Source organism: Salvelinus fontinalis, chromosome 32 (genome assembly GCF_029448725.1).
Source record: "Salvelinus fontinalis isolate EN_2023a chromosome 32, ASM2944872v1, whole genome shotgun sequence".
Classification (NCBI taxonomy): Eukaryota; Metazoa; Chordata; class Actinopteri; order Salmoniformes; family Salmonidae; genus Salvelinus; species Salvelinus fontinalis.
In genome coordinates, this window is record NC_074696.1 from 30,093,360 (window position 1) to 30,105,244 (window position 11,885).

The window sequence follows — 11,885 nt, forward strand, 5'->3', positions numbered from 1 at the left end:
CAGGGTTCAATTCTCGGGCCGACTCTTTTCTCTGTATACATCAATGATGTTGCTCTTGCTGCGGGCGATTCCCTGATCCACCTCTACGCAGACGACACCATTCTGTATACTTCCGGCCCTTCCCTGGACACTGTGCTATCTAACCTCCAAATGAGCTTCAATGCCATACAACACTCCTTCCGTGGCCTCCAACTGCTCTTAAATGCTAGTAAAACCAAATGCATGCTTTTCAACCGTTCGCTGCCTGCACCCGCACGCCCGACTAGCATCACCACCCTGGACGGTTCCGACCTAGAATATGTGGACATCTATAAGTACGTAGTAAGTAGGTGTCTGGCTAGACTGCAAACTCTCCTTCCAGACTCATATCAAACATCTCCAATCCAAAATCAAATCTAGAGTCGGCTTTCTATTCCGGAACAAAGCCTCCTTCACTCACACCGCCAAACTTACCCTAGTAAAACTGACTATCCTACCGATCCTCGACTTCGGCGATGTCATCTACAAAATAGCTTCCAATACTCTACTTAGCAAACTGGATGCAGTTTATCACAGTGCCATCCGTTTTGTTACTAAAGCACCTTATACGACCCACCACTGCGACCTGTATGCCCTAGTCGGCTGGCCCTCGCTACATGTTCGTCGTCAGACCCACTGGCTCCAGGTCATCTACAAGGCTATGCTAGGTAAAGTGCCGCCTTATCTCAGTTCACTGGTCACGATGGCTAAAGCCAAAACCTCATTTGGACGCCTTTCCTTCCAGTTCTCTGCTGCCTGCGACTGGAACGAATTGCAAAAATCTCTGAAGTTGGAGACCTTTATCTCCCTCAACAACTTTAAAAATCTGCTATCCGAGCAGCTAACCGATCGCTGCAGCTGTACATAGTCCATCTGTAAACTACCCACCCAATTTACCTACCTCACCCCCATACTGCTTTTATTTATTTACTTTTCTGCTCTTTTGCACACCAGTATCTCTTCTTGCACATGATCATCTGATGATTTATCACTCCAGTGTTAATCTGCTAAATTGTAATTATTCGATTTATTGCCTACCTCATGCCTTTTGCACACATTGTATATAGATTCTCTTTTTCCTACCATGTTATTGACTTGTTTATTGTTTACTCCATGTGTAACTCTGTGTTGTTGTCTGTTCACACTGCTATGCTTTATCTTGGCCAGGTCGCAGTTGCAAATGAGAACTTGTTCTCAACTAGCCTACCTGGTTAAATAAAGGTGAAATAAAAAAATAAATAAAGCTTGCCACCATTGGACTCTGGAGCATTGGAAACGCGTTCTCCGGATTGATGAATCATACTTGGAGGAGGAATAATGGTCTGGGGCTGTTTTTCATGGTTCGGGCTAGGCCCCTTAGTTACAGTAAAGGAAAATCTTAACGCTTAAACATTAACTTTAACATTATAGATGATTATGTGCTTCAAACCTTGTGGCAACAGTTTAGGGAAGGCCCGTTCCTGTTTCAGCATGACAATGCCACCGTGTATAAAGTGAAGTCCATACAGATATGGTTTGAACGCCGACTGCGAGCCAGGCCTAATCGCCCAACATCAGTCCCTGACCTCACTAATGCTCTTGTTGCTGAATGGAAGCAAGTCCTCGCAGCAATGTTCCAACTTCTAGTGGCAAGCCTTCCCAGAAGAGTGGAGGCTGTTATTGCAGCAAAAGGGGGACAAACTCCATATTAATGCCCATGATTTTGGAATGAGTTGTTCGATGAGCAGGTGTCCACATACTTTGTGTCTTGCTGCTGTAACGGAGGTGGCTTGGTAAACCATGCTTGCTTGAAAGCTAACCTTGCCTCAGACCTGAAAAGTTGTGTTTGCTCTATGAGTTATTACCTAGGCTTTAGCTCAGAGGGCTGACACAGTCATGTGGCGCATGGGAGACGCAGACTCAAACCGTCGTTTGTCACACTCCTTGGAGATAGTCAAAAGAGTACTCACTCTTTTATGAGGGTCCTTCATTCAATAAGTTTACTGTTTAGAACATTTGTTTAGACCATTTAGACCAGCAGTGCTCAGACTTTTGGGCTTGGTGGGCCAAAATATAATCTGAGTGGTGCCCAACTAGACATGATGTATTTAGAAATAGGAAAGGTAAACAATAGCTTTTTAGGGTCATTAAACAACAGCATTTTAGTAAGCAATCATAAAATCACACTTCACACCAAACTCACACTTAAGAACACATTCTGATTACCAGTAATGATGTATACATTTTTGAACAGTTGTGGCACAGAAACAGCAACCAAGTTTCTATGTTCATAAGGCTAATAACTTTGATTATGTTTAAAATGACTTGAATATGGGAAAGATGTAAAAATGTGTATTTGGAGCTCTGATCTGTCATAATTTCTGCCCCACTGTTTCCTCCATACTCCGCGGAAGTGCCCTCTACCCCTCTTCGCTTCCCACCACTTCCCTGTCCAAACACACACTACTCCTTCCAGAGCTCTCTCTCACACACACACACACTGCTGAGTAAGAGAGTAGACATGCAGCGAGACACGGGAGCCGGTGTTGACTCACACCCATCCTAAAAAACACCCAACTAAAGCTTCCACTCCACTGGGTACAATATTTCAGGCAGGAATTGCTGCTCTTTGTTTGTTTGGGTAAACCCTGATGTATTTCCCCAAAGAAAGGATTTCGACCTAATCAGAGTTATACGATGTCAGCTTATGGTGTATACCAGAGTTCATCTTATTCAAGCTCATTGGATGATTCTCCCCTGTTTGGGAGTTTTCCTCCTAAGACAGCTCTGCTTATGGCCTATGAATAAACCAAGTACACCACCTAGTACATCAGCTACACCACTCAAAGAAGTCCTTTTATCAACTGCACACTCTAATTCATAACATTAGCCATTTAAATGTAGGTCATAGCACAGTACATTGGGTACAATCATCTCCACACTATTACTGATTCTCTGTGTGTGTGTGTGTGTGTGTGTGTGTGTGTGTGTGTGTGTGTGTGTGTGTGTGTGTGTGTGTGTGTGTGTGTGTGTGTGCGTGTGTGTGTGCGTGCGTGCGTGCGTGCGTGCGTGCGTGCGTGCGTGCCTGTCTAGCAGAGCGAATGCTTCTGACCTGGGCTGTGTTACAGAAGGATGAACCACAATATTGGTGGTGTCAGCCCCAGCTCTCCCCTCAGTCCCCTCAGTCAGTAATCACAGAAGAGTCTTCTTCGGCTCTGTTCCAATATCCACACTAGCATACCCCTCAGAATGAAGCAATGTATTGGGCACGTATTATAAGTGATGCTAGTGTGGATACTAAAACATAGCCTTCATATCTACCCAGGCAGCTCTCCCTCTGGAGCAGCCTACACCTGGGTTCAAATAGTATCCATTTTCTTTCAAATACATTGAGTGTTTGATTTAGCCTGCCTGGAATGCCAGATGGATACAGTCAACAGCTCTCTGGAACAGAGGGAGGGGAGATACTGTAGATGGCTCCTAAATAGCTTAATTACTCACTGTGCTGTGTTTTCAACATGAATATCCAATGCCGATCACTATTCACAGTGAATGAACAATAGCGACTGACTGTGGATGCTAAAACACTCATTTTACTCCACTAGTCAATGTTTTCTTTCCTGCTTCTTTCCTGTGTAAGGCTGATCACTCTATGCCTAGCACACAGTTTCAGAGAATCAGAAAGCATCGAACCCAACTCAACGCCACCACTTTCTCCACACTTCATATCTTCCTGTCTCTTCCAATAAATGTGTGTAATTCAGTCCTTGAGCTGTTCTTGTCTTTTGATGTTCTGTATTATGTCATGTTTCATGTTTTGTGTGGACCCCAGGAAGAGGATCTGCTGCTTCAGCAACAGCTAATGGGAATCCTAATAAAATACTAAAATACTAAATCTGTCTGTTTCTCTCCGCTTTCTCTGCCTGTCTCTCTCTGTTTCTCTCCCTCTCACACACCCACTCTCTCTCTGTCTGTCTCTGTTTCTGTCACTGCCTCACACTCTCTCCTCTCTCTCTCTCTTACTGTCTTTTTTCTCACTCTCTCTCCTTAAATTTTGGGGTGGTAGTCATGGTAATGGCAGGTCATGTGCAAAGAAAACCCCACTTCAGAGCAAAAAAATCTGATCTGTGCTGTCCAGAGGTCGCATAATGAGGATTCAGTTTGTATCAGAATTCAGATCCACATATGGAGGTGGAATAAATCTGAAGTCAAAAGATCAGATTCCATGTTTCTTTTTGCTGTTTACACTTAAGAGAACACATTTCATACTGTATCAGCAGGTTAGGAGAGCATTTTAGCTAACCTAACCTTAACCCTTTTCGTAACCTTAATCTAACTCTCCTAACCTGTTACGTTAAAGTAACTTCCGTCCGTAGCTGTATAGGCCTACCATCTAGTAAAACCCCTTTAAAGCACCTCAACAGGGAGAAGCCAGAGTCCTACATTTGAGAGTTTGGCCAAAACGGTTTCTGACTGAATGTTCTGAGAGCACCACTTTCTCCTCCACAGCTGTTGCTAAGTGATAATTGACACTTCCGCATTGTGCTGTTTATTTCTGATAGTTTTCAAAACCTATGAAGATGTCAAGTGAAAGCAGATATGTAATTTGTTGAGACCATAACACAGTACCGACTTGGATACACATTATCCCGAATGCTAATCAATAAAAATGTCTGTCAAATTCACTGCTCTGTTTTGCTTGTTTACAGCGAGTCATTTGATAGGGAATTGTCGGAGGCGCTCTCGTATTGTACATCACCAACATTTTGAGAATAAAGGAGCTAACATGGCATCCGTTCTAATACCTGGACGAACTCTCTTAAATATATGGCTCTCGGAAAACCAACTAATGTCCATTGTCATGACAACCCCTTTCATTATCTGACAGGAGACAGCAGAAGAGGCCACTATATGTATCTTTTCCCTGAAAACCAGAGAGGAGAGTTCATACTCTTCATACTCTGAGTTCATACTCATGCTCTTACTGTCAAGAGTCACAGCCTTATTCTAAATTTGATTAAGTAAATACAATTCCTTGGCAATCTACACACAATACCCCATAATAACAAAACAAAAAATATATATTTAAAAAATTAATTTTTACTATTTTACATAAATATTCAGACCCTTTGCTATGAGATTCGAAATTGAGCTCAGGTGCATCCTGTTTCCATTGATCATCCTTGAGATGTTTCTACAACTTGATTGGAGTCCACCTGTGGTAAATTCAATTGATTGGACATGATTTGGAAAGGCACACACCTGTCTATATATGTCAGAGCAAAAACCAAGCCATGAGGTTGAAGGAATTGTACGTAGAGCTCTGAGACAGGATTGTGTCGAGGCACAGATCTGGGGAAGGGTACCATATTTTTTTTCAGCATTGAATGTCTCCAAGAACACAGTGGTCTCCATCATTGTTAAATGGAAGAAGTTTGGAACCACCAAGACTCTTCCTCAAGCTGGCCGCTTGGCAAAACTGAGCAATCGGGGGATAAAGGCCTTGTTCAGCGAGGTGACCAAGAACCCGATGGTCACTCTGACAGCATTCCAGAGTTCCTCTGTGGAGATGGGAGAACCTTCCAGAAGGACAACCATCTCTGCAGCACTTCAACAAGCAGGCCTTTATGGTAGAGTGGCCATACGGAAGCCACTCCTCAGTAAAAGGCACATGACAGCCCACTTGGACTTTGTCAAAACGCACCTAAAGATTCTCAGACCATGAAAAACAAGATTTTCTGGTCAGATGAAACCAAGATTGAACTCTTTGGCCTGAATGCCAAGCGTTACGTCTGGAGGGAACCTGGCACCATCCCTACAATGAAGCATGGTGGTGGCAGCATCATTCTGTGGGAAGGTTTTTCAGCGGAAAGGACTGGGAGACTAGTCAGAATCGAGGCAAAGATGAACGGAATGACCTTGAGTGGCTCAGCCAGAACCCGGACTTGAACACGATCCAACATCTCTGAAGTACCAGAAAATAGCTGTTCAGCAACTTTTTCAAGAAAGTATGTTTCAAGAAATTACTGAGTAAATCGTCTGAATACTTATGTTTCAGTATATTTTTAATAAATCAGCAAAAATGTCTAAACCTGTTTTTGCTTTGTTATTATGGGGTATTGTGTGTAGATTGATGACAGGGAAAAAACAACTTAATACATTTTAGAATAAGGCTGTAATGTAACAAAATGTGGAAAAAGTCAAGGGGTCTGAATTATTTCCGAAGGCACTGTATATAACAGGATTGGGGTCAATTATGAATTGAGACGAGAATTGCTCTTTAATTCTGTTCAATTCATGAATTTTAATTGTATTTCAATTGGACATACCCCACAGGAAGCAGAATTTGAATGAAAGGAAGTGGAATTGAATTAAAATAAATGTAATTAAATTCAAATGACTTATTTATTCTACACATCCCCATAATTTTGGTTACAATAGCAGAAGGTTGAAACATTTAATTCTCTTGAAACCATTAAAAATAATTATAGTGTTCTGGAAATATTCTAAGACCATGTTGTGGGTTGTCTATAATAATAATCCATAATTCCCTTAATGTTCTAAATATCAGAAATATAAAAATCCCAGAGTGCATTAGATCAAACACTTCCTTATGGAGACATGCCAAAGCGAAATACTGCTTCACATCTGAGTTATAATCAAATTAATATTTGAAATGGTGTGTATATTCTTTGCATTAATAAGTGGCATTGATAAAATATTTGTGAAATGAATGAGACTTTCATGTTTCACTCCTAAATTTAATTGATTTCAATTGGTTTTAATTCAATTCTTCTTCCTTAAATGAAATTCAAATTCTGCTTCCTGTGGGGTGAGGCCAATTCAAATTAAATTATAATTCATTGTGTGAATTGAATTATAATTTAGAAATTCCAACCCTAAAGCTATTAGTGGATTCAGAGCTACTAGACTGGATACGGTTTTATGTCGTCTGACAGCAGTGGGCAATAACAGAAGTAAGTGCACTAGACTGGACATCCAGTTTACTAGACTGGATGCTTACTGTCTTATAATGCCAGACAGTTTAGTACTGTCAAGGGCTCAGTTTAGTACACTGCTAGGGTTCAGTTTAGTACACACTGTGTGGGTTCAGTCCTTAAAGTTTGGCCATGGCCTGCCATGTCTTTGAACATGTCAGAGGGGGGTTGCTAGAGCATTTTTGTGATGTGGGCAAAATTATTATCCTTAACAATACACTCAGCATGGTAATGTCATCATAAACAATAAACCCACCACTGACATCAGTATTATTTCAATTAGGGGAGGGTGCAGATTGGGAATAGCCAATAATTTAATCCTGTTGATCTTAATTAATGTCTGTAAAATGGGAGCATTTGATAATATATATATTTTTTAAAGATAGCCCAATTTGAGTACTCTTTTGAGTGCTGTCTAGTAGGCACACACGCGCGCGACGCACACACACTCTCCACCAGACTCTCTCTTTCCTTTGGTCCTCACGCGCGAGTAAACATTGATTTACCGTTTCGCCAGCAAAAATGTATCCTTGTTGAACAAAAGCAACAAAAAAATATATGTGTTATAGAGTGTATCAACTTCAAATCACAGGAAATCATTCATTTTATAATTGATTTGCGTCCTGTGCTTGCTTTTTACAAATATACGGTTTGCTTAGCTAACACGAAGAGAGGCACACATTAGATATTGGTCTATAAAAAAATTGATGATTTCTATACGAAATACACGATTCCCCTATAGCCTAAAACCTTCTTGAGAAAAGTACATTTTCAGTCACGCATATCTCCACAAATAAATGTATTCACATGCTTTCTTACAGACAATAATAGGCATATAATCTCAAAAGCAAGTTCCCACCAATGATAGTAAACTAAATAGAATATGCCACCGGTGGTTCCAGTAGAAAAGCCTTACCTCACCACCCCGTACATCACAAGGACATTCCCGAGCAATCCCACCACGCAGATAACCGAGTAGAGCGCGGTGATGGAGATGGCTACTATAATATTGGAGGCGCTCTGAACCGGGAGCTGCTGGGTGTAGTTTTCCCCGTTGGGCACGAACCCCATCTCGTCGTCCGGGTAGGTGACATTGAACGGAATCACCGAGTACATGTCGAAATCAGCCGGTTCAGCACCAGGGGCAGTGGACGGCTCCATGGCTCTAGGACTGTCGCGCGCCTGTGACTGTTACTGTTCTCTGGTCTGTGGTGCTGAAAACTTATCCAAGCACTACTGGTCGGATATTCGGACACGGCTCGCGCTTTTGTTTCGCCTACTCGGCGTTTTATTGGCTAGAAGGTGTGTACTGATCCTCACGCGCCAACGGGCGAGGTGGACAGTTTACTGTTGGTCTGTCTCACCAAGGGGTCGAACATGAAAAACAGAACGATGACAGACTTCCCAACCCCAAAAATAAGAATGGAAAAGCAAAAATGATTTCACTTCTGTTTAGAGTTCACAGAACATTAGGATGATTCAAGAACTGTTCAGTCTTGTTTCTGGTTGAAAGAGAGGAGTCCTGTTCTCAGGAGGATCGGCCTGTGTAATGTTGACGGTAGCCTTTAGTGGGAAAGGTGCATGCAGTGATTTGTTCTCGCTTTCCAAACGTCTAATAATGTAAACACTCGCGCGCTGCAAGTGTTTTTTTTTTATAGGTTAACGACATCAAAGCTGTGCATAGTAGGCTGATAATTGTTTTAGCCTATTCCGCTGAGCTATAGATTAATCTCTACACGTATTGTAGGCTATGTGACAGAACATACACTATGTATACAAAAGTATGTGGGCACCCCTTCAAATTAGTGGATTCGGCTATTTCAGCCACACCCTTTGCTGACAGGTGTATAGAATTGAGCACACCGCCATGCAATCTCCATAGACACACATTGGCAGTAGGATGACCTCACTGAAGAACTCAGTGACTTTCAACATGACAGTATCATAGGATGCCACCTTTCCAACAAGTCAGTTTGTCAAATTTCTGCCCTGCTAGATTTTCCCCAGTCAACTGTAAGTGCTGTTATTGTGAAGTGGAAACGTCTAGGAGCCGTTTGGAACTCGGTAGTGAAGTGACAGGCCACACAAGCTCACAGAACGGCACCACCAAGTGCTGAAGCGCATAGCAGGTAAAAAAGAATCTGTCCTCGGTTGAAACACTCACTACCGAGTTCCAAACGGCCTCTGCAAGCAACATCAGCACAAGAACTGTTCGTCTGGAGCTTCATGAAATGGGTTTCCATGGCCGAGCAGCCGCACACAAGCCTAAGATCAGCATGCGCAATGCCAAGCGTTGGCTGGAGTGGTGTAAAGCTTGCCACCATTGGACTCTGGAGCAGTAAAAATTAGTTTTCTGGAGTGATGAAAAAAAATTAATGCCCATGATTTTGCAATGCGATGTTTGATGAGCAGGTGTCCACATACTTTTGTTCATGTAGTGTATGATAAAAACATTGTTGGTGTAGAAGAACATGATGATGCAATTTTATTTTCATAAATAACCAAATGCAGGACTTGGAATGAAAGGAAATAATTAATATTTACTGGGCCTAGGCTTATTAGTGATACAATTATGTCGACGTAGGTAGTTCTAGGCATAGTGCTTAGCAAGGCAAAGATAAAACATTCTAACAAGGAATTGAACGCTGCCTCAGATGGTTTTGATTTGGCAATATTAATGATTTAATTGAAAATGTGGAAAATGTGGATAAACTGCTCCCCATTAGAAAGCCTACATTTGTGGATGTTTTGCTCTCAAATCACCCCTCTCTATCCGTTCTTTATAATCATTGATATTTCTCAGATCACCTGTGGAATAGTACAGCAACACCCTACGTATCGTGCAAATAGGGTTAACCCTTTTGGTGGGAATTGTAACGTGGCTCATATAACGAGTGTCGCTACATCGCCCCCTCAGAATGAGAAGTCACATCCCCGCCCTTTGATTTTCTTTCAAGCCCCATGACACATCCGCCCTTGCATTCCTTTGGCCCCACAGCCCCCATCCCACTTCTGTCACCAGTGGAGCAAATAGAGGGAGCGGGAAGCAAACACCCTACCTATCGCGTCAATAGTGTTAACCCTCTTGGTGGGAATTGTAACATGGCTCACACACTGAGCATACCAAACATTAGGAACACCTTCCTAATATTGCGTTGATCTCAACAATACTGAATTATCATTGGTCACAGACTACTGTCATATCATACTATGGTATGATTGGTTAGACTACCCAGGTGAGGTTATTCAATTTCATCATGGCGGGAGACACGAACATGCCAGTTACTAGCTAATAAAGAACCTGTCATTCTGCATTTAGTATTTTTGTACAAAGCGTGCATAACAAGACATAGTGTCAGAAGTGGGATTAGAAGATTGATATCGCTGGAGTTTCTTCACTTCGGATGGACTGTGTGTCTTCACACTTACTCGATGCATGGCGTAGGTTCCAACAGAATGTGGAGCTAATGTTTATTTCCTGCCTCAAATTGAAGGCAGTCAATTAACGAAGTAAACAAAAATTCCAAATGAATAATTTAAAAAAATTGCATCTATTTTCAATGACTTCACAATCAGCTGAAGCTATTTATTATTTAAGTTTTTCAATTTTAGAATAAAACATTCACTGCCTTCAATTCGAAATTGACTTCAACCCTGATTCCTACACACTCTATCCGGAATATCCAGCTACAGGATTCACTAGGGCCCTCAGAATGTTAGCCAACATTTTCTTGTTTCTATGATTTATCAGACAAAAGACTGAACAATTTACATACATTTAAAACATTAACATAGACATTACAGACATTTATATATATATATATATATATATATATATATATATATATATATATATATATATATATATATATATATATATATATATATATATATATATATATATGTCTGTAATGTCTGATAGCCATGGTGTATCAGACTGTATACCACGGGTATGACAAAACATTTATTTTTACTGCTCTAATTACATTGGTAACCAGTTTATAATAGCAATAAGGCACCTCGAGAGTTTGTGATATATGGCCAATATACCACGGCTAAGGGCTGTATCCAGGCATCGTGCGTAAGAACAGCCCTTGGCCATATATGTCATGCCTTGTTGCTTCAATAAACTAAACTAAAGACACACAGATAAAAAATACATTAAAAAAAAGCCCCCTACCTGTGTTTTCAAGCTTTAAATCTATTGAGCTAGCAGATCTAGAAGATATATATGCTACTGTACCTGTGTTTGGACGCTACACTTACAAAAATGGGTTCCAAAAGAGTTTTGGCTGTCCCCATAGAATAACCCTCTATGTTTCACTATATTGGATCACTCCAATATATTGGTATCACTCTGCGGTGGAGGGATACATCCAAGGTGAGGATTTACAGATTTACTCCCGTGTACACCTGTGTCACGGCGGGGGTCCGCCCCTATATACAGACCCCATGGCCGCGACACACGTTCTCTTTCATTTTCTCGGCGGACGTCCTTATGGTTTGAGGTACAAACTTTCTGAAGTTCACTTGGTAAGTCAGTGTGATATCATGCATGGAAGTATACTCACTGGTTGTTTGCAGCCTGGAGCAGCTGGCCACATAGCCAGCCCCTCCTCTTGAGTGCCCCAATCACTGCGAGCAGTTGAGCTGTATCTTCGCCCTTAGTTTGTTGTACTTGTTATCTTTACACTATGACTCTGTGTGCATCCATTAGTATGGTGGCTCTTGCTGCCACAAACTGTAATTTACCTTACACAACTTGCCAACTGGCTTATTCTATTTGTGTGTTGTGAATTGCTATAACCGCGCTACGGCACAGGTTCTCTGCTAATTACCCTGCAGGTTCTTTTCTTGTTCTTTCCATTGCAGAGTGTACGAGTATTGTGG

The 11,885-nt window shown here is 41.5% G+C and overlaps 1 protein-coding gene across 1 annotated transcript in view; it reads right to left on the reverse strand.

Moving 5' to 3' along the window:
• The window catches only part of LOC129831059 (delta-type opioid receptor-like), a 28,389-nt gene extending 19,821 nt beyond the window's left edge, over window positions 1-8,568 (reverse strand). The window contains exon 1 of the mRNA XM_055894073.1: window positions 7,912-8,568. Within this exon, the coding sequence (XP_055750048.1) occupies window positions 7,912-8,156 (245 nt within the window). The 5' untranslated portion in view covers window positions 8,157-8,568. The remainder of the gene's footprint in view (window positions 1-7,911) is intronic.
• Window positions 8,569-11,885: the final 3,317 nt, after the last annotated feature.